The sequence below is a fragment of the Sander lucioperca genome, chromosome 10, assembly GCF_008315115.2.
Source record: "Sander lucioperca isolate FBNREF2018 chromosome 10, SLUC_FBN_1.2, whole genome shotgun sequence".
NCBI lineage: Eukaryota > Metazoa > Chordata > Actinopteri > Perciformes > Percidae > Sander > Sander lucioperca.
In genome coordinates, this window is record NC_050182.1 from 24025821 (window position 1) to 24049308 (window position 23488).

Sequence of the window (23488 nt, forward strand, 5' to 3'; positions counted from 1 at the left end):
CATTGTAGGCATCATCAAAATATTTGACACACACACACACACACACACACACACACACACACACACACACACACACACACACACTGTTCTGTTACACTACCAAACTCAGGCCTTTTTGACCAGAGCACAGCACTGTAGGCATGCAGTCCACCTGTGTTTGGGATTACAACAAAAGTGAAAGCTCTTTGACCTCTTGGCATAGTCATGCTCAATCTCAGGTGGATGCTCAGTGAGTATTATGGTCTGTCACCAGTGGACTTGAGCTCCCCTGGAGACCATGTGACTTTTTTTTTTTCTTTCTTTCTTGTCTTTTTAGGAGTTGTATATTATGGGATGTATCCTGCTACTGCTGGAGTATTATGGTATGTCGAGGAGCGCAGGGAAGGGGGTGTCACCATGACAACGGGGTTGCTAAGGGGGCTGGGACTACTAGTGGAAAGGGGAAGGAGTGTGCATGCAATGAGCCTGGTGCATGCATGCCTAGTAGTGGTAGTGTACGTGCGTACGTGCGTGCGTGCGCGCGCGTGGTGGAGGGGGGTGGGGGCAGGCTGAGTATTATGGTCTGTCCGTTGCGAGGTAACTATGCAGAGTCCTGTGTGAGTGTGGGAGGGGGGGGGGATTATTATGGGATGTCTGCCGCCTTTGTGTGTTTGTGAGGATGTTAGCTAAGCTCTGCCTGTAATGTTAGGGAGAGAGAAGAGGGGGACGGAGCAACGTGTTCTGGGTCATTGACGGCTCTTTTTTTTTTTTTTTTCGCTGATCACTGGTTCAGCCGGTTAATGAATGAGCACTAAATGACAACAACTGCCGCACAAACAGCCTGACTTGTATTCATTCTTGCACCGAGAGAGAGCACACCTCGACCCGGGACTACACACACACTAGTAAGTTTCTAATGTGTGATGGTTTCAATGCTTAAACTTTTCTTTAATGTATTGTTTTAACTCGACGGGGCGAATTTGCATCATACTTGAAATAATGAAAAATGCCACACTTAACTTCATTCACTCCTGTGTAGAAAAATACCTGCAAATCAACAACAGATACTGTCATAAGCATACATTATCTAGTTATCCAACTTGTTTGAGTACGCAGGTGGTCAAAGTCAAGTAGATGCTTTGTAAATAATAAGACATGGGGAAGGGTTATCTACCAACCAATGCCAGTTATTTATTTATTTTCAGCACCCACCGCCCCCTCCCTTCCTGGACACCCCCGGTCAATTCTCCAACAGTCCCACGTCATTTTCCCTCCTCCCTCGCCGACCTAGAAGCAAGGTTTAGGAAGGATTAATTCGACCAGCAAGACACACAATTAAAACGCTGCGAAAATGTCGGGCAGTGAAGATGAGAGGGAAGACTTTGGAGCCGCGGACGAGCACTCACTTCTTCACGGTAAGCTCGTTTTTTATTCCTCTGAAGAAGGTCCATCTCTCTCTGTGACTTGAGCTCGCCGAAGCTAACGTTAGCTTAAGCTAGCCAGTCCGTCACTCGCCATTGTAGACTAGTTAGCTAGCTAACTTGTCAAGGAAGTGTTTATAGTTTTAACTTTTATTTATTAACCCCTCTTATTCCGAAAACATCCTATGCGTCTTCTTGAGTGTGGGCGTGAACTGTCAAAGTTTCAGAGCCAGAGAACAGACAAGTTTCAACCTGTTCTGTTGTGGCAATGTGTGTGTGTGTGTGTGTGTGTGTGTGTGCGCGCGCGCGTGTGCGTGGGTGCGTGCACGAACATTAAGTAGTGCCAGTGCGCGAATCTGCTCTTCTCTCCCTCTAGCCTGCAGCAGTGCTCCTGTCCGCTTGTCTTCTCTCACTAATGACAGCATGTCACCCGCAGGGGAGGACGAGCCGGAGGATGCTCTGTCTGAAGTAGAGGAGGTACCCAAGTCGAAGAAGAAAAAGAAAGCCAAGAAGAGCAATCGAGAGAGCAGGAGCAGCAAGAGACAGAGACCCATCAGAGAGGTTAGTTTGCCAAACTTGTCATGTTTGTTAATGCTGTGACTCAGGGAACCCTATGGTATTACATTTTTGTCCGATTTGAACTGGTAAACAATTCTGTCAACCCACCACGTGGAGTACCATCTCGGGGTGCACTCTAAAACAATCATAAGGGGGCTCTGTGAGTCATTGGGCTGCAGCTTAAAACCCACAGATCTCCCTGGATGTGCACAAAACATCCCGAAGTGATGGATTGTTTTGCAGCCAAATAGTGAGCTAATAGACTAGTTCTTTCATGTGCTTCTGAGTTTTATTCACAACGGACAGTGAAGCAAAACAGCTGTAAAAAAGATGCATTAATCATAATTTCTGTGGATATATGATGTAATTAATATATAGAGTTGAGGGTTTAAATAACAGAGATAAGCACATTTCCTGTAATTAGGGCTGCAAGTAACCATTAGTTTCTGAATTAATCAATTAATGCTTTTGATTATAAAATACCTGTAACTATATGTATGTGTATATATATATATATATATATATATATATATATGAATAATGCCAAGTATAATATAGCAGGGCCCAAGATGACACATTCGAACAGCTAGTTTTGTCTGACAGTCCAACAGTTCAAAACCGGGTTACAGTTTCAGTTTACAATGATGATATGATGATCTAGAGCTGTAACGATTAGTCAATAAATCGATCAACAGAAAAGTAATCCTTAACTATTTTAATAATCAATTCATCGTTATGAGACAAAAATGCCAAACTTCTCTTGTTCCAGCTTCTCAAATGTGAATCCTTCTGGTTTACTTAGTTTCCATGACAGTAAAAGGTTTGACATTTTTGCTTTAATTTTTTTTATTTTTTTGTCAACTAATTTTCTGATAATCGACTAATATATTTAGTGACTGATCGCTACAGCTATACCTTAAATTATTGTTAACCCTGTACTGACCAATGTAGCTCCATGGATGATGGCAGAGCTGTGGGACTTCCACAAACTTCCACATCCCAATAGATGGATAATTATTTATATATATAATATAAATATTAATAGAAATCAAATAAAAGTGATGACACTTTAATTTCTATATATAATACATAAAATGTATACAAGCACCAGTTGTCTTAGTGTAATTTGTAAAGTGACTCTACATTTTGCAGGAGTTGCCAGTCAGCTCCCCAGAGCACCTGATTGGAGTAGAAGCAGCAGAGAGAGATGCAGAAGAGGGAGCTGTGCGGTCAGAGAGTGAAGGAAGTGATTATGCCCCCGGGAAGAAAAAGAAGAAACGCTCCAGCTCTGCCAAAGAGAAGAAGAAAGGAGGTGCGGCTGCGGCAGCAGAGAAAGGAGGCTCATCCAGCTCAAAGAGCAAACGTAAAGATCCAGAACCAGAAGAGGATGAGGATGATGACTATGATTGCCAGGTAAAGATTTATTCAGACCCAGCTTCTGAGTGGATAGTTCATTCCTTCAGGCATTCCAACATGACAAACTAACCTCCCCTTGCTGTTCTTTTTAACCCCTCTCCTCCCGTCTCAGCCTAAAAGCTCCACCCAGCTGCTAGAGGCCTGGGGCATGAAAGACATTGATCATGTCTTTACTCAGGAAGACTACAGCTCCCTCACCAACTACAAGGCCTTCAGCCAGTTTGTTAGGTGAGGAGACCCCTTTTATATTAACAGTAGATATAATTGTTTGCCTCTACCTTGTTATTTAATGGAGCTGTGTATGTATGAAAATATAAATAATCACTTTATTTCTTGTACATTTGATGTCCTTAGGCCTTTAATTGCAGCTAAGAACCCCAAAATTGCAGTGTCCAAGATGATGACTTTGATGATGGCTAAGTGGAGAGAATTCAGCACCAACAACCCTCTTAAGGTATTGCAATCCTGAACAAGGTTGCACGTCTGATTTGTAATGAATCATATGTTGCTGTCCTTTTGTGTGTTTGACAGTAGAGAGCAGAGTTTTCTTACTCTGCAATGTGTCCCCCTGTAGGGTTGCGCCACTGCCAATGCAGCCCTTGCAGCTGCCAATGTGGCTGCAGCTGTGGAGAACATGGTGGCAGGGACAGACGGAGGGGCAGAGACCAGTGCTGCTACTTCACCCGCACCGGCTCCTGCTCCTGCCCCCGCTCCGACACCTGCTGCACCCCCAGCAGCCCCGGCAGCTCCACTCCGCAAGGCCAAGACCAAAGAGGGCAAAGGTGAAGTAGGCTACATATGGAACATGATTTTTAGGCTTAACATGATTAATTAAACATGAAGATAAAGGTTATTTGTTATTAATGAACTCTGTAAAAAAAATAACTACTTCCTCATTAAACTTAATTTAACTTCTCAGGTCCCAACGCTCGCAGGAAGTCGAAGCCCACGCCGAAGCCTCTGCCGAAGCCCAAACCTAAAAAGGTGGCTCCGCTCAAGATCAAACTAGGGGGCCTCAACAGCAAGAGGAAGCGCTCCTCTGTAAGATACTTTTTGTGCCACCCTATTTCTCTGTTTACATTACAGTCTTAAAGTTTGAGAATTAGCGGGATCATTAAATCAGAATATTAATAATGTATTATAATGTTCCCAGTTATTCCTCTCATTCCCAATGTCATCTTATTGTTTCTCTGTTAGAGTGATGAAGATGAACCCGATGTTGACAGTGACTTTGACGATGGGACTTTCTCTGTGTCAGATGGCTCTAACCGCAGCAGCCGTCCTAAGAAGAAACCCAAGAGTGCGAAGAAAAAGAAGAAAGGTTGGCATGGAAATATTACTTAAATGAAAAGTCAGTTCTGTTATCTGTGCATCAATGCCAGACAAAGATTTAAGAACAGACAGCAGCCTTATGAAGGAGGTGTTGCTTTGGTGAATAAGATCAGAGTCAAAGCCAAAATGAAGGCCTTTACTTCTTACATGTCCAGGTCTATGTACCTAATTTTTTTCTGCTAATTTTCTGTGGATGTCCTCTCTCAGTGGAGACAGAGGATGGCGATGGCTATGAGACAGACCACCAGGACTACTGTGAGGTGTGCCAGCAGGGAGGAGAGATCATTTTGTGTGACACCTGTCCCAGAGCTTATCACATGGTCTGCCTGGACCCTGATATGGAGAAGGCCCCTGAGGGCAAGTGGAGCTGCCCACACTGTGTAAGTACCTCTCAGTGCTGTGCAAATAAGACCATTAGATCCTATGTTAGAATAGATTTGGCCAGATCCCTGGAGTATAAAACACCAGAGCAAAAATTGACACCTGCCTGTATAGTATTGTTGTGTCGAAGTGTATTACTGGAAAGTTGCACTGACGGAGGGTTGGTTGTTAGGAAATGGACTTTGTTAATGGTGATTTATAAAATGTTTTTGTGTTCTCCATTTCTCTTTGTTCTTTGCTGGCCCCCCCCCCAACCCTTTTGCTCATGTTCCCATCTATCCTTTTTTATTCCCCACCACACATCTCACCGACCCCTCCGTCCCCCATTTCCTCTTCTTGTCCCTCCCTCCCTCCACTTTGGCTCCACACGCAAACATGCACGCAATGCACACACACTCCACCCCCGGCACTCTTGAAAATCACCCCACACCCCTCCCTTTTTTCCTTTCACTCCGTTCCGCATACCTTCCCTGCCTGTCTGCCTCCCCTCACACTCACACCACCTCCCTCTGTCTGTAATTCTGCCATTAGGAGAAGGAGGGGATCCAGTGGGAGGCCAGGGAGGAGCTTTCTGAGGCCGAAGTGGAGGATGAAGAAGACAGAAGGGATGAAGGGGTGGAGGAAGAAGACGACCACCACATTGAGTTCTGTCGGGTGTGTAAGGATGGAGGGGAGCTGCTTTGCTGTGACACCTGCCCCTCCTCCTACCACATCCACTGCCTCAACCCTCCTCTCCCTGAAATCCCCAATGGAGAATGGATCTGCCCCCGCTGCAAGGTGAGCGCTGTGCACGCTGCGCGTGCTTGTGCTCACGGGGGCGTGCATGCGGATGCAGATCCCGTCTTGTGCACGCCTACAGTATTTTAGATAAAACCATGGCAGCTTTTATTTTGCTGATTTCTCATGTCTTAAAAATTCATTCCTATTATTTTTTTAAACAGAGTTTCTTATCAAATTCCTTCTGTTCAGCAGATCCTAAATTATTTCCTCCCCTTTCCTATTTCCTAATAGTGTCCACGGATGAAGGGCAAAGTCCAGAAGGTTTTAACATGGCGATGGGGGGAGCCGCCTGCCCCCACGCCTGTCCCTCGGCCTGCTGACCTCCCTGCTGATGCTCATGATCCCCCGCCGCTGGTGGGCCGCAGGGAGAGGGAGTTCTTTGTCAAATGGTGCAACATGTCCTACTGGCACTGCTCCTGGGTGCTGGAGCTACAGGTAGCACACTCTGAAACTGTATCCACCTGTAGTTGACAATGTGGATTATTCTGATCACTTACTTCACAAACACACAAAACACACACAAACCCAATGGTCCAGCAGATTCAGACCGCCCTCTGTCTATCTCCCTGTCGCTCGTCCCCAGTTGGAGCTGAACTGCCAGGTGATGTTCCGTAATTATCAGAGGAAGACTGACATGGACGAACCGCCCCCTGTAGACTTTGGAGGTGAGGGTGATGAAAACAAAAGCACCAAGAGGAAGAACAAGGATCCTCTCTTTGTCCACATGGAGGAGGAGTTTTACCGCTATGGGGTCAAGATGGAATGGCTGATGATCCACCGCATCCTCAACCACAGGTAGGACACATATAATCTCATATGAAGCACACAGTTCACCTATAAAAAGGTGCATACAGTAACTTTAGTTTGCTCTGAAGGTGTGGAACCATCAGACTGAATTAATATTATAGTTGTTAAAAATTGCTGTTTTAACAGTCCATCTTTATTTTGTTGTTTATGTTAGTGTTGATAAAAAGAACAACATACATTACTTGATCAAATGGAGAGATCTGCCTTATGACCAGTCAACCTGGGAGAACGAAGACATGGACATCCCAGAGTTTGACACCTACAAACAAACGTACTGGAATCACAGGTACGCAGAGACTTGCAAAATCTCGGATGGGGCAACCTCTAGCTCCCCTGGGATTCAGTGGGTTGGATTTGGGCCCTTTGCTGCCTGTATACAAAATTGCAATTAAAAATGTGTTTTTTTTTTATCTCACAAACTTTCGTTTATCTTTAAGAGAGTTGATGATGGGTGATGAGGGCAAACCTGTTAAGAAGCTGAAGAAGACAGTCAAAGTCAAGAAGGCAGAGCGTCCACCTGCTAATCCAGTTGTAGATGTAAGTATTATAAACTTTGAAGCAAAGAAAACAAACTTCCAAACATTTCCAAACACAGCCTTGGTTATTGGGAAACCTATCCTGCCATATATAGTGTTTTCAATAGACTAATGAATTATTAATTATAAAAGGAAGCATTGCTGTCTAGTGTATTCCCTTGGCAGAATAAAAGTAGCTTGAATCAGGACAGATGTGGAATTGATATTCTTGGTTTCTTCCTTCCAGCCCACCATCAAGTTTGATCGGCAGCCTGACTACCTGGACAGCACAGGAGGCACTCTGCATCCCTACCAGCTGGAGGGGTTGAACTGGCTGAGGTTTTCCTGGGCTCAGGCCACAGACACAATCCTGGCTGATGAGATGGGTTTAGGAAAGACTGTACAGACTGCTGTCTTCCTCTACTCATTGTACAAGGAGGTAAGAACAGTATAAATGATTGTGCGAGTGTATGTAAATGGGTGAGTGAGAAGCAAATTGTAAAGCGCTTTGGATAAAACCGCTACATGGATGCAACAATTTAAAAATAAATCTATAACATCTTTACATGTTAATGTTGACTTTGTCTTCCTGGTAAAGGGTCACTCCAAAGGTCCCTTCCTGGTGAGTGCTCCCCTGTCCACCATCATTAACTGGGAGAGAGAGTTTGAGATGTGGGCCCCTGACATGTACGTGGTGACCTACGTAGGTGACAAAGACAGCAGGGCTGTCACCAGAGAGAACGAGTTCTCCTTTGAGGGAAACGCCATCCGAGGTGGGAAAAAAGCATCCAAGATGAAGGTAAGGAAAGTAGAAAAAAAAAAGTGATGAAACCAAATGAGAATATTAAAGATCTTCGATTGGAAATATTGATGGAGTGTAGTCAGTTTGAATTGGTGCCCTGCACACTAGCACTTGCTGTCCTGTGTAGAATCAATAGTTACACTGATCTGAATTTACATTACAAAAATGTTAATGCTGCCAAATTATACAAAAGTTCAACCGCCGGTTTTAGTTTGTGGCGCTATATTACCAATGTGAACAATCGCTTGCAGCCCTAGTAATTGTGTTTGTACTTATTTTCCTGTTTGGCAGCTTAACTAATGTCCTCCTCTCTTTGTGCTTTACAGAAAGACTCAACAGTCAAGTTCCATGTCCTGCTGACATCGTATGAGTTGATTACCATTGACCAGGCTGTGCTGGGCTCCATTGAATGGGCCTGTCTGGTTGTGGACGAGGCTCACAGGCTCAAAAACAACCAGTCCAAGGTAATAACAGAGAGTACTTTGTAGAACTGTTTGTTTATCCTGTGTTTCAAATGTCATCAAAAAATATTTTGTTCAATGCCTAATATATAATGTTTTTTTTCTCCCTGCCTGTTGTTAGTTCTTCCGAGTGTTGAACAACTATCCGCTGCAACACAAGCTGCTGCTAACTGGGACTCCCCTTCAGAACAACCTGGAGGAGCTCTTCCACTTGCTGAACTTCCTGACCCCAGAGAGATTCAAGTCAGTAGCCCCACATGTGGCTACAGCGTATCTGGCCGTATTGCAAGTACAATGAGTACACCCAACCCCACCCTATATTAATGTATCTTTTTTCTCTGCAGCAACCTGGAAGGGTTCCTGGAGGAGTTTGCAGACATTGCCAAAGAGGACCAGATCAAGAAGCTTCATGACATGTTGGGACCACACATGCTCAGGAGACTGAAGGCTGATGTTTTCAAACACATGCCCTCAAAGACTGAGCTCATTGTTAGAGTGGAGCTGAGCCCCATGCAGAAGTACGTAGAGAGAAGATGTGTAGCAAAATACTTAAACAGTTAAAGTATACACCCATGAAAATGAAACCGGTCCACATATTGAAGACTATGGATGGGACTTTTTCTGTCATTATTCATTTCTGGGTAGTGCAGGGTATAAAGTCTGAATTTTGAAAATACTTGTATATCATATTTTCCTTTGTCTGATCTGTGACGTCTCTTTTCTCATTCATTTATTTCATGTTGTAACCCAGGAAATACTACAAGTTCATCCTAACACGTAACTTTGAGGCCTTGAACACTCGTGGAGGAGGAAACCAAGTCTCTCTGCTCAACGTGGTGATGGACCTAAAAAAGTGCTGCAATCACCCCTACCTCTTTCCTGCAGCGGCTATGGTACGATCCAAGTCTTTTCACACAATTATATGGGAACAGACTCTTCTCGGGGTCCATGTGAACTATGCCATGTATTCACATTTCTTACTCTGATTGTAGGAAGCACCAAAACTTCCAAATGGCATGTATGAGGGCAATGCTCTGACCAAGTCTTCAGGAAAACTGACGCTGCTTCAGAAGATGATGACGAAGCTAAAGGAGGGAGGCCACAGGGTTCTGGTCTTCTCTCAGATGACCAAAATGCTGGACCTGCTGGAGGACTTCCTGGAGAACGAGGGATACAAATATGAGAGAATTGATGGAGGAGTCACCGGCAACATGAGACAGGAGGCCATCGACCGCTTTAACGGTGAGCCGTATGCAAACGCTGTTTGCATTGCCTAAAAACAGCTACTCTAGGTATGCTATCAGTGGTCTAATTTTCTTTCGCTGTTTATTTTTCTGTTGTTCATCCCAACAGCTCCCGGTGCTCCCCAGTTTGCGTTCCTCCTCTCTACCAGAGCTGGTGGTTTGGGCATTAATCTCGCCTCCGCTGACACTGTCATCATCTACGACTCTGACTGGAACCCCCACAATGACATCCAGGTATGCAAACCCCCAGGCGTCACCCCTCACATCCATGTCAGCATGTTTGTTTGTTTGGATGATGGGTGATTATGCTGTTTGTTTCATATGTGTGCTTCGTAGGCGTTCAGCAGAGCTCACCGTATTGGGCAGAACAGGAAAGTGATGATTTATCGCTTTGTCACCAAAGCCTCTGTGGAGGAGAGGATCACGCAGGTCTGTGACTAAGAACAAGAAATGACACATACCTCTTAAAATTATATCAACAATGTCAGGACTGTGTGATCACCTGCTCACTGCTTGTTTGTCCTCCATCTACCTCCCTCTACCAGGTGGCAAAGAAGAAGATGATGCTCACTCATCTGGTGGTGCGACCAGGTCTCGGCTCCAAGACAGGCTCCATGTCCAAGCAGGAGCTCGATGACATCCTCAAGTTTGGAACTGAAGAGTTGTTTAAGGATGAAATCGGAGAGGGTGAGTCGACTTTAACCCACTAACAGATATAAGATCCAGCACAAGTTCTGTCAACCATTTGCTTTTATATTTATCTGTGTTTTACTATTTACAATAAACATGGCAATTAAAAGATTTCATCATTGGACAACTTAAAATTTGCAACGTTGAATTGAGTCAACATTTCTCAAAGCATTAAAAGGGTAGCTAGATAATTTCGGATTGTTGTGAAAACAAGAGGTGCTACAACTCGTTTGTCATAAGAACATCAAATGTTTGCTATTAGCTATATTAAGCTAAATCAAATGTTGAGCCTTTGCTTATTTAACACAATTCTGATCCACCTACATCTGCTGTCATATCACCCGTATATTATAATTTGTGAAAGTAATTCATATTTTTTATTGTGTGCGTGTTTTTGTTAAAAAAGATCTGTAATACACACTGTTTTGCCAATGAATGGCTATTTCAACATTTAACTTACATTAAATAGGTTTAACTAACTTTAATGTACTTCACTGCACATTGTTATGCTTGTGTTAGGTGAGATAATCAGGATACTAACACTGGTTTAGAGAAGGAGTTGGGGTTAGAATCTGAAAATGGGGGGAGACTCTGCATGCCTCTGGCTGAAGTGAGCACTCCTCCACTGGGATGCTCGTCCGATCTTTCAAGTGTTACAGGGAGGAAATGTAGTTTCTGCTGCCTTCCTTTTTATTTGACTCATCCTGCTTTCAGGGGACAACAAGGAGGATGACAGCAGTGTGATCCACTACGATGACCACGCCATTGACCGTTTGCTAGACAGGAACCAGGATGCCACGGATGACACTGAGCTCCAGAGCATGAACGAATACCTCAGCTCCTTTAAAGTGGCCCAGTATGTGGTCAAAGATGAAGACGATGAGGTAGGAGTGCGTCTACAAAATGTATGTGTACGGGGGGATGTTCTTTAGTTAAAAGTGTCTAAAAAATTTCCTAAAACTATAGGTCTTAACTACAGAAAAAATAGCATTTTAGTCTTTGGTGCAGCTTCCGACATAGACCAAGCTTTGACCTAGATTAAGCATTATTTTTTATTTTATTATGCATAGCATATGCTTTATTCCTAATATATATTAGGGCTGTACCGAATGTAATTTTATTTATTTTTACATTTGAAGCTTCTATAGAGGTTTTTGAAGGAAGCTTTGATTGTCTGTTATTATATTTTATGAAGTCGACGCCCAAAAAATCCTCAGATGGAGCACCACACGATACGTAATAGGCTGTGATAAAAAAAAATTGTAACAAATTAAATAATTTACTATAGTCCTAATAGTGTTAGAGCCAAAATGTCTTTTGTTATTGTTGTTATATAAATGTTGTTTATGGTGCTGTTAAATTGCTGCTAGACCGCCCCATTAATAGCCTACAGGTGCGTGCCTTCTTTTGTGTACGGCAAGCGGGAGAGCAAACAATTTTTTGAACGCAGTTAAAATGTTGTTTTTGAAACTCTCACATAAATCATACATTATTCCAGAAACGTGCAATGATTTTAGCATAATGAAAAGGCGCTGCCTTCAGTCCTCTGTGTGCTGAAAGGCGTACTTTTCTCCGCCCAACAGCACTGTGTGTGTAATATGTTACATGGTACATTTTGTTAACCTAAAAATTTAAGGTTAATGTCTACCTGCGGGCCTTCCCCCGGTACTTCCGTGCTGTGCACACCCCCGCCGTTGCCTCAGAGAATGTGTCGGATCTGTGCAAAGCACTGAAACAAAAACAGGAGACATCACCGGCAGTATGATAATAATATCCACAACACAAGATTCACTCTGAGTGGTTTCTGTGACATGAGAAATATTGGGGTGACCTCCAGCTCACCTGGTAGAGCATGCGCCCCATGTAGCTGCCCGGGTTCGAGTCCAGCCTGCGGCCCCTCTCTCTTTCCCCCCTTTCCTGGCATTCTCCAGCTGCTCTATAAGAATGGCAGTAAAAATGCCCTAGAAATAAATTACTATTTACTAAGTACTAATGTTTAAATATAAAAAAGGCCATAATACACAGAGCTACCTATAAGTCTATAGCCTCACCTAGTGGAAAACTCACGCCACCATTGTCTGGGTCACACAAGTCTACAAATAGTATAATACTAGTAACATTAGTCTAGCCCAATCTTTATCTGCAACTGTGCAGAAATACCATATTTAAACAGAATAAATAGATGTGCAAAAAAATGAAAGGTGCGCAGCATTCGAATGTTGATTTAGAACTCGAGTGTCAACATTATGAATAAAGCTTCAAAGCTTCGATGTATCCCGGACAGCCCTAATATATATATCATATTAACCACTCTTTGTTTTCTGTGAGGAGGAGGAGGTGGAAAGAGAGGTGATCAAGCAGGAGGAAAGTGTTGATCCTGACTACTGGGAGAAGCTGCTTCGTCACCACTACGAGCAGCAGCAGGAAGATCTCGCCCGAAATTTGGGCAAAGGCAAAAGAACTCGAAAGCCAGTCAACTACAATGACGGCTCCCAGGAGGACCGAGGTATAAGACAGGGTACAGAACAATATATAATGCAACCTCTTCGTGTGTGTGTGTGTGTGTGTGTGTGTGTGTGTGTGTGTGTGTGTGTGTGTGTGTGTGTGTGTGTGGTGTTTGTGTTGTGTAACATGGTAGGAGATCCAGTGAGTGGTGTTTTATGTTATTAGTATAATTAGATTGGGTATACGTAGAAACTTGTTAGTTGTGTGTTATTTAGAAATTGATAGTTGCTTTCTTCTCAAACCAAGCATGTTTAAGAAATGTATTTCAATGCAGGGGGCGGTCTCATAAAGGAACATTACAAAGTTCTCCTCAAATCTGAAACATAGTGATGTATATAGAGCAGTTTGGACTTCTCCTCAGTGCAGTTATCCAGCTACCTTTGTAATCCTGCAGTATCTCCCCTCCTCTGTTTGAAACAGACTTATTTGAGCAAAGTGAATACAGGATTACAAGTACAATAGCAGCAGACTTATGAAAACTTTGGCAAACTACATACAACAAACCCATGACAAGATATTGGAGAAACTGAAAAGTAGTAGCCCCCCCCCCCCCCCTCGCTAAAGCCTGGTTGACAGTAACTAAGTGGGGCTGCACGAAGAGTTTGGATGTACTTTATCTCGACTATCGATAACTGTCCAGGCAGTGAAGAGTTGTGTTCTTTTTTATTTTCTCCCTCTTCAACATTTATGTCTGTGCTTCCTCTAGACTGGCAGGAGGATCAGTCTGATAACCAGTCTGATTACTCGGTGGCCTCGGAGGAAGGCGACGAGGACTTTGATGAACGGACTGAAGGTAAGGCTCACTGTTTTGATCACTGCTGAAGAAAAAAGGTACGTTTGTGTGTTTCAGAGCAGGTGAGCGGAGTGGAGCAGTGAGAATTTCCGCTTGTCGCTCACAGAGCTGTTTGTTCCCTCCGCTAAAGGAGCTCCACTCTTAACTCAGATTTCAACCCGCTCCAATCATATCACTCACCTCTTGCTCCAAAAAAAAGGGAAAAAAGCTGTGTTGAATTTATCAGATGAACGACACCCGTCCTTCCTCCATGCCGCCAGTGCCCGGAGCTCCGCCAGATGACGGGCACTGGCGGGAGGGCGGGTACCGTTAATCTGCATGTACTGATCAAGCTGCAGAGAAGGGCTCAGGCAAGCTTCAAACTCATGATGTGAGCGGAATTGCAGCGGGATGGAGCGGGGGATAAGGCGCTCCATTTTAAATCCTCGCGCTCCGCTCACATGCTTTGGTGTACTTTGATGGCCACCTCTCTTAACTATTATGTGAAGATATAGGTGGTCCCTTGAAGTTGTTTGAAGTTAATATTTGAGTTCAAGATTTGGCAATGCTTGATACATGGAGGTAGACGATCCTGTTTGAGCCCAAGTTCTTTCACCCACTAACATCCTTCAATCCACCTCTACAGATGTTTATTCAGATTCAGACGACAGCTATGATATCCTCATTGACAACCTCTACAACAGGAACTCAGGAAATGCAACTTGCCACTGCATCATCTGCATTGAGCGTAGTGAGGCAAGAGAAGACAGAAAGAAAAAGAAAAAGGACAAAAAGAGAAGGAAAAAAGCAAAGAAACAGAGTCAGAAAATTAAAATCAATAGTTCTCGGCCAGCTGAATCGCTACTTGCACTTTAAAGAGATTGTTGGTGTTCATATTAGCTGTGAAGTTGTTTTGAAATGCACTTAACAGGGTTTGTTTAAAAAAGCACTTTTAGTGTTGTTTCTGATCAAAGAGTTCCCTTATATTTATACAATTTCTAAAAGCTGATACAAATGTTATATATTTGCCAATTTATTTATAAGTGCTAAAAGATGTACATGTTTTGAATTGATTGTATTTTTGTTTTATTTAATTATGGCTCTGTTACTTCAATTGCATTAAATGAAGTACACTACAACACTGCTTTCAGTTGTAAATGAAAATTATGCTTTAAGAAGAAGCATTTAATGTAAAAGTGCCGAGAGATTGTGAGAAGGGACAGCTTCAGCAGGATGAGTGTTCCGTGATGAGCTGTAAGTGGAACATCTTCACAGAGCAACTTTAGGACGTTAAGAACACACACAATCATTCATCAATATTCAGTTTGAGTTTTGACTTTTCATTTTCATGGCCTCAGCAATACATTATTGACTGTAATATGCAGTGAATCTCAGATAAACTAACTCTGTTTATTTCTGTTGTAGCTAATGCCCGCAGACCAAGCCGCAAAGGGCTGAGGAACGATCGGGACAAACCTCTGCCTCCGCTGTTGGCCAGAGTGGGCGGAAACATCGAGGTGAGTTCCTTTAGATGAAAAAATCAGCACAAACAGAGAAACAATGATAAATACCTTAGTAGAATTTGCAAACATCTTGACATCTTTATTACCTGTCAGGTTTTGGGCTTCAATGCAAGGCAGAGGAAGGCTTTCCTGAATGCAGTGATGCGTTATGGGATGCCTCCCCAGGATGCTTTTACCAACCAGTGGCTAGTCAGGGACCTCCGAGGGAAGTCTGAGAAAGAATTCAAGTGAGTCTCAATGTGACGTTTTTCTGCTTGTCCCAATAAAGGTTGCGCTGAATATCAATACTTTTTTGGTATTGACCAAAATGTGTCTGTACCAAAAACTGTCAAGTGCTGAAAGTAAGCATCAAACGCCAGGTCAGATTCGTAATCTTGTCGACTGAGTATAAAAGAGTTCCTGACTTGAATCAAAATTTAGATTTTTTTTTTCATCAACCTTTTTTTTTGGGGCTTTTAAGCTCCTGTATGGCCGCCAAGGCCAAATGCCCTATCTCGCTATAAGTGAAAAATAATTTGTGTATACGCCCCGTGATTTGGAGCTTGTCCAAAATGTAATGGGCTCTTCCTTGGCACATGCTTCTTTGTGCATTTATGTAAAATGTTCCCGACTCACAGAAATGTTGACATTTTCCAAATGTATTTACGGTGACATCCCTTCACCTTCTTCTTCACACATGTTCTCAGGGCCTACGTGTCTCTGTTCATGCGTCACCTTTGTGAGCCGGGGGCTGATGGAGCTGAGACCTTTGCAGACGGTGTCCCACGTGAAGGTCTGTCCAGACAACACGTGCTTACCCGTATTGGTGTGATGTCACTTATAAGGAAAAAGGTATGGTTTACCAGTTAGAAAAGAAACTACAAATTATGTTTAGATAATTCAAGTATTTAATCACTGTTTGAGTGATGGGCTGACCAATTCACGTGTTGATTAACAGGTGCAGGAGTTTGAGCATGTGAACGGTCAGTGGTCGATGCCCTGGATGGCAGAGCTGGAGGAGAACAAAAGGGCTGCAGCTTTGGCTGCAGGTGAAGACCCAAAGACTCCTTCTACTGGGACCCCTGCAGACACACAGCCCAACACTCCAGTCACAGGTACACACACACACACACACACACACACACACACACACACACACACACACACACACTTTACTCTTAGTACTGGATTATTGAAACAAAATGTTAAAGTCCATATGATTTCTTACAATGCAGAAATGATCAGTGCAGTCAGGTCATTTAATTTCAGCTTCATAATGCATATACTGTAGTTAGACTTCTTTTGCAATGAGAACCATCACAGACACTTATACTGTAAGTTAGAACACTTTCTTATGGGGATCCTAACAAATGACATACATTTCCATTTCCTCTTAGCCCTAACCTCAGCACCACATGCTTTACCTCAACTTTTACTTAATAAATATGAATTCTAACTTTACGTTTAAATCCAAGTCATAACCCAGGACGTTGTGAGAATATTTTTGTTTCTCTGTGTTGCACTGAAAGATATTCTGTTATCATTTAGTCTGTGTTCAGCCTCAAATATAAGTATTTCTTGACTATCAGCTTATTTCCTGACACCCCCTTGTGGATACAACCAAATAAAACGTGAAAAAAGTGGCCACAAGACAAATGTATTTAGTTTTTATTGACAGCTTTAACAGAGACAAGATATAAATACACTCTTTGCATACCTGTCGTTCACCTGTGTTCTGTTTCCTGTCAGAAGATTTGTCAAAATCAGAGGACAAGGAAGACATGAAGAAGGAGGGTGAGGATGGCAAAGGAGCCAAGAAGGCAGATGATCCAGAGGTACATTCTGATTTTATAATCACATCATCCATTTTTGTTTTCAGTATAGTCTAATAAGTTTTTAGTGGCAAATATACAGATTTTTTCTAATTTAAAACTGGCTATGTCTCCTAGATTATTGAAATCCCAGATGAGTCTGAAAAATCCCCTGTCCTCGAAAAGAAAGAAGAGGAAGTAGACTCCGCTGCAGAGAAGGAGGAGAAGGAGATGGGAAATGGAAATGAAGGAAAGGAGAAGGAGGCGGATGACACAAGCAAGGAGAAAGAAGAGAAGAACGAGACTTCGGAGACGGAGAGGGACACTCCTGCTGAGGTCAAGGGTGAAGGTTCGGAGGGCAAGACTGATTCAGGGGAGGAAAAGTCTAAAGGTGAGGCAGGTGTTTAAACTGTTTTCTATTTTGTCTTGTTTCCTTATTTCCCTTTTCAGTCATTCTAACACTGCTTTTCTTGTTTCAGCTGAGGAGGAAAAAGATGAGAAGATGGACACAAGTTCGCCAAAAGAGGAGAAGAAAGGTGCATGTCAACAAACGCACATACACACACTTTGCAATGAAAGTAAATTTCACTGCACACTTTTTAAAATGTCTGTAAACGTTTGCCTCCGATGGAGACGTGCTAAATAAATGTCTAAGGTAAAGCTGTCTAAATGTCAATATACTTAACACAATTAAACATTGTCCTTGGTATCTTAGTAGTTGATTTTCACCTATATAAGCTTTGTTGCTGACATGTTTCTGATGTTTTCTCGCAGATCAAAAAGAGGAGAAGGATGCTGTGAAAACAGATGAGTCTGGCAAACTGCAGAACGGAGAGAACACCAAAGAAGGAGCAACAGCTGCGTCAGTGGTTAACGTCAGTGAAGAGAAAAAAAAAGCCACCAAGCAGAGGTTCATGTTCAACATTGCTGATGGAGGATTCACAGGTGGACACACACACACACACACACACACACACACACACACACAATGTTCTCTCTCTTCTCTTTTTTTCTCTTTAGTTTCTGTCTTTTGACCTTTCTGCCCTCCTTTCCAGAGCTTCACTCTCTGTGGCAGAATGAAGAGAGGGCAGCCACCGTCACCAAGAAGACCTTTGAGATTTGGCACCGTCGCCATGACTACTGGCTGCTGGCTGGAATCATACAGTATCCTTTCAATGGGCCTTTCAATTTCTTCTTTAATTCCCATGTGTGATTGCTGTCTTCTAGTTAATTAGAGCTGAAATGATATGTTGACTAATGTTATTATTCGGCAACTGTTTCAAATATAAATTTATATTATATATTATATTAATAATATTTTTTTACTATAACAGAAAGCTGCATTCTCAGCCCTTTGTTTCTTCTTTTGGGGGTTTCTGTTATAAGAGTGAGGTGTTTGTGTGGATTAATAATCATGTTGGGTTCTATTGATCCATTCAAAGGATATTGTACCAACTATTCAAGCCAGGTTGCACAGTGAGGGACCTTTTCAACAGCTTTACTTGACCAGTTCCCAAACTTTAAATTTATCCATGCACGATAATCAGCATCCATTGTCCATAAAATGTGCTTGAGAAAAAAAATTGGCGTATGATAATATGACCCTTTACAAGCCAATAATGTTGTTACACTTGACCTCGGCGTCTCTCAGACATGGCTACGCTCGGTGGCAGGATGTGCAGAACGATGTGAGGTTTGCTATCCTCAATGAGCCCTTCAAAGGGGAAATGAGCAGAGGAAACTTCCTGGAGATCAAGAACAAGTTTCTGGCCCGGAGGTTCAAGGTGAAGTAAACAGGCTCACTAGTATCACATGTTTCCTCTGTGTGTATGTGAGTGTGTTTGTTTGTTTCTGTCTGTGTTTCTTTCATATCTCTCTGTGCATGTTGTCTTTCTGTGTTACCTGTGTAGTTATTGGAGCAGGCGTTGGTGATCGAGGAGCAGTTGCGCAGGGCAGCTTACCTGAACATGACAGAGGACCCGGCCCACCCCTCCATGGCCCTCAACACTCGCTTCAGTGAGGTGGAGTGTCTCGCTGAGTCCCACCAGCACCTCAGCAAGGAGTCCATGTCTGGAAACAAGCCTGCCAATGCAGTTCTGCATAAAGGTAAAACATATGTAAGAGCTAGAGAGATAGGTATAGTGAGGGTTCTCATGCACCTGCAAAATATTTGTAGGATTGTGGATTTTAGTAAAATTGAAAATGAATCTCTGAAAATGAAGTACAAGGCTTTGAAAACACCTGTATAATATCAGGATATGCTCTGTAGACTTGACAGTCTCATGACTACAAGAAAGGGACAATATGGGGGCAAGTGGACTGCTCAGGCTTTTGCTCTTGCCTGGGGACTGCAAAGTCAGGTGCTGTCTGTCACTTTGGTATTAAGCGAATAACTTTACACGTAGCTTATTATTTCATCTAACTTGAAAGGGAAGCGACTGACCAGACATTTCAGTTGGGACACTCATAATCCTCTTGACTTTTTAATGAGAAGGAACTGAGCAACAACTGTTGCATCTCACCAACAAACTTACAGATTCATAAAGTCTACAAGAAGGAGCTGTAGATAATTAGCGATGACAATGCTTTAAAAAAAAAAAAAAAGCACATTTGCTTTTACTTATATACTAAAGGTCATCCTATGTTGATCTTGGCAGGAGAATTGTTTTAAATCTGTGCTTTTATCTCACAATAATATTCCTTTAGCTTGAATAAGGAAACATTTTTCATTCCCCTAAGAAGCTCCTGAAAAGGAGAAACCTTCGTTTGTGTGTCGAGAGAGAACAAAGTGTTTGTCGTCATTGTGATAGTATCAGGTGTAGGGAAAAGGGAGCTATTATGTAACACAAATATTTATATATCTAATCATAGCTGCTAACGTGACCAGCAACAAATGTCAGGTGCAACACTGCGAGCAGCTTCCATGTTTAAACAAGGACAGCTTTCAGGAAATAAGCACTACAGCCACCCAGTAGTCCAACTTTGAGGTTGCGTCCTTTGAAAACACTTGACGGTAGATTAACCTTTCACAGCGCTGTGCTGGCTCCAAAAACTGAAGAAACAACAACAATCCCAAAGCAAAAGCTCACGTCTCCTCTGTGACTCACACATTTCTACACCGTGTGTGCGCTGCAGGTGTAGCCAGTTAAAAGATACATTCTCCGCGAACGATCTGCCTATGTTACGTGTGCAGTGTAGCCAAAGCAAAAGGTGATGTCTTCAAATGTTGCTTTTTGCCTGAGCAACAAAACAGAGAAAAGCAGCAAATCCTCACTTTTTGGAAGTTGGAGCCACCAAATGTTTGGCATGTTGCTTTAAAAATTACTTAAACGATTAGTTGATTATCAAAATAATACAAGCAGTAGAGAAGGAGAGATGCTGTTTTGACGTATTGAGTGTAAGAAGAACAATGACAGAGCCCAACGACAGTTGTTGATAGTTGTATAATTTACAACTTTGTGGTGTGCTGTTGTTAGCCTGCTAGCTAGCCATGTAAGCTGCCGAGTTCATGTTTACAGCCCTACCTACGTAATTTCCCATCAACCACTGCTGCTCTGTTTTGTAAATTTTGCCAGACGAAATCTGCTCTGACTGCAGCTTAAAGGACAATTCCGGCGCAAAATGAACCTAGGGGTTAATAACATATGTGTACCGAGTCGAACGTTCTCTGGGACATGTTTTCATGCTAATCGAATGCGTCTCTAGCTTTAAACAAGCTACCGCAAACGGGTGGTTAGCTGCTAATGCTACCTTTCGGGGCAGATGGTAAATCGCTATTTTATACCACTAACAAGGCTCAAAATAGCACCACACTTCAACTGTAGCATAATGAGGGTCCCTACATGTAAACCGAAGCATTGAGAACTTTGTAAGTGTACAGACAGTTTATTAAAAAGATAGATTATAAAGACAGTAGGCGTTCATGTTTACATGCAGGCGCCGTCTTGGAAAACAGTCATGAGCAGTCGAATCACAAATGCTATGTTTGAGCTATGTTACTGGTTACTGGTTGCACGGCGTTTGTCGTTCGACTGCTCATGACTGTTTTCCAAGATGGCGTCCGCATGTAAACATGAACGCTACTGTCTTTATAATCTATCTTTTTATCTATCGGAATTGTCCTTTAACGCTAAAATATGATCATATTGAATCCTTGAATTGCACCAGGCACAAAAGTGACTAAAAAACTACAGTCCTTAATTTAGATTATCACGGTGGCGCTCATAGCTCATTTACGTGTTGTATTTCCAGTTCTCAAACAGCTCGAGGAACTGCTCAGTGATATGAAGGCTGATGTCACGCGTCTCCCGGCAACCATCGCCAGGATACCCCCAGTCGCTGTGCGGCTGCAAATGTCCGAGAGGAACATCCTCAGCCGATTGGCCAGCCGAGCCCCCGAGGTCACCGCTCAAAACCAGTCACAGACCTCACAGCAGATGCAGGTGCCGCGCTGAACCAATCACCTCGCACATTTCACTCTCTCTGACTGAGGCTAGTCGCCCTCACCTCACCGCCATGTAGCAGACGTCCTCCCCCTTAACCACCATGTACAGCACAGTCAGGTTAGTCCTCCTCCTTCTGCACCCACAACCCATCTCCTGACTCAGAAGAGCATCAGCTATGCTGTTGGACTTTGTTTTAAGAAGACTGGAACTGCAGATGTAGGATGGGAGCGAATGGAAACAAGTCTTTCTCCTCCACTGGGATTCAGATTTAACTCCTATAACCTGAGCACTGTCGTAACTGAACTGCGGGTAGCTCCACTGACCTGTCCTGTTGTGTCTTACAGCAGGGTCAAACATGTGTATGTAACTATATGTAACATGAAGATGAAGACTGGAGAAAAAGCAGCATGCTTAGAGTATACTGGTGCTTTGTAGTCATTTTTGGAGGGATTTTATTGTGCTCATTTTCTCCTTTAGAAAAGTGTAAAACCTTTTTTTTTAAAGTCGTTCAACTCTCGTGTGTGTGTGTGTGTGTGTGTGTGTGTGTGTGTGTGTACGTGGAGAGAGAGTGCGTGCATATTGTTTGTTTATATGTGTAAAACAGGGCATATTAATGTGCACCTCTACTGCAGAATGTCCCCGACGCTGAGAGACTGTTACTGTCACTTTTCTATCAGTTAGTCAGATCTGTTACCTGTGTTCTTACTCGCCATCCCCAACCTCCACCCCTCTCGTCAGGTGACCAGACAAGACAGATCCAGGATCAGCTCTCCGTGCTCACGTCCCAGCCAGCACCTCGACATTCCTAACTGCACCACAGATTTGCCCCCTGGAAACTGTCCCGTGTTTTTCCGAAATACGGACATGCAATAGCTCCACATCTTTTAGGTACATGGGATGGTTTTGAGAACGATGGCAATTTTAAATTAATTTAATTTCTTACTGTGTAATGTTATGTTGTTGTACATTATTGAATATTATTATTATTATGGTTACCACCTTGTTTTTATCATTGTTGTTTGTTTTTATGAACTACAATAAAAAGTCAACCGTTATTCAAGGTTTTTGTCAATTTATAAGGAATTCTGAATGTTTTTCTTAGCCACACTAGCAGCATTGCTCTGGGGATCGGTCCACCACTTTGGTCCAGATTGAAATATCTCCACAACAATCGGACTGATTGTCATGAAATCTGGTGCAGACCCCCAGAGGATGGATTCTGCTGACTTTGATAATCCTCTGACTTTTCCTCATGCGTCATTGTGACATTTGTGGTTTTGAGTGAAATATCTTGACAACTACTGGATGGATTGCCATGAAATGTTGTGGTCACTTAACCTTTCATCTAGTGCCATGATTTGGTGAAAATCGCAATTTGTTCAACACTTCAGTTTATGACTAAATAACTTTCATATTAGCTACAATCTAATCAGCCTCAGCTGTACATTGTGTTAAGTGCAAATTAGTAAATGTCACCATGCTAACATGCTAAACTAAGATGTTGAACATAGTAAACAATCAGCATGTCACTTTGTCATTGTGAGCATGTTAGGATGCTGACGTTAGCATTTAGCTCTCAGCACCACTGTGCCTAAGTACACTGTCGCTAGCATGGTTGCAGACTTCTCTCTAAGTAAAGTATTAGGTGACAAATTAAACAAAATAAAGTTTCTTAACCGTTTGGCAACCATTAGCTACCAGAACAGCTTTAACACTCCTCGTTATAAATTCTTCAAGGATCTTGAGCTCTATTGGGGGAATGACCATTCTGCCAAAAGATATTCCCTCATTGATGTTTTAATGATGGTCGTGGAGAGCACTGTCTAAGACATTAGTCCTAATCTCTCCTATAGGTGTTCAATTTAAGTGAGAGCTGTTGGCTGTGAGGGCCATACCACATACTTTTTATATTCATCAAACCATTCTGTGACCCCTGTAGTAGTAGTATTTATTTTGCACAATAACATCAAGGCAACAGGAAAAAAGAGATTGAGAAAACCCCTTGGGGCTTATAGAAGGAATCTAACCTAAAAAAAAGAAAAATGTCTTTATATTTCCACTCAGGTT

General features: G+C 42.7%; 1 protein-coding gene across 6 annotated transcripts; it reads left to right on the forward strand.

Moving 5' to 3' along the window:
- Positions 1-622: 622 nt before the first annotated feature.
- Positions 623-22865, forward strand: chd4b (chromodomain helicase DNA binding protein 4b). 6 transcript variants are annotated; one of them, XM_036006162.1, is made up of 41 exons: positions 623-884; positions 1185-1394; positions 1837-1961; positions 3111-3371; positions 3487-3602; positions 3729-3828; positions 3949-4156; positions 4294-4415; positions 4572-4695; positions 4914-5086; positions 5619-5864; positions 6099-6302; positions 6451-6662; positions 6829-6960; positions 7112-7211; positions 7437-7628; positions 7788-7988; positions 8318-8455; positions 8574-8695; positions 8797-8970; positions 9204-9345; positions 9445-9694; positions 9806-9930; positions 10033-10125; positions 10242-10383; positions 11101-11270; positions 12715-12904; positions 13598-13684; positions 15089-15180; positions 15280-15413; positions 15873-16017; positions 16124-16280; positions 16915-17000; positions 17115-17367; positions 17456-17512; positions 17751-17921; positions 18032-18140; positions 18628-18760; positions 18887-19082; positions 21228-21942; positions 22855-22865. In XM_036006162.1, the coding sequence occupies exons 2-40, from the start codon at positions 1331-1333 to the stop codon at positions 21428-21430; spliced, it is 5949 nt and encodes a 1982-aa protein (XP_035862055.1). In that variant the 5' UTR covers positions 623-884; positions 1185-1330; the 3' UTR covers positions 21431-21942; positions 22855-22865. The 6 variants fall into 6 exon arrangements, with proteins under 6 accessions (XP_035862055.1, XP_035862056.1, XP_035862058.1 ...); XM_036006163.1 differs by lacking the exon at positions 623-884 and having other exon boundaries at positions 1331-1394; positions 16918-17000; XM_036006165.1 differs by lacking the exon at positions 623-884 and having other exon boundaries at positions 1331-1394; positions 12715-12892.
- The last annotated feature ends 623 nt before the right edge of the window (positions 22866-23488 follow it).

Bases quoted from the DNA above. Each gene is read 5' to 3' on its own strand.
- chd4b (XM_036006162.1), top strand. From the start codon at position 1,331: ATGTCGGGCAGTGAAGATGAGAGGGAAGACTTTGGAGCCGCGGACGAG. The intron at 6,303-6,450 runs GTAGCACACTCT...GCTCGTCCCCAG, and splicing joins CCTGGGTGCTGGAGCTACAG to TTGGAGCTGAACTGCCAGGT. The intron at 19,083-21,227 runs GTAAAACATATG...TTGTATTTCCAG, and splicing joins CAATGCAGTTCTGCATAAAG to TTCTCAAACAGCTCGAGGAA.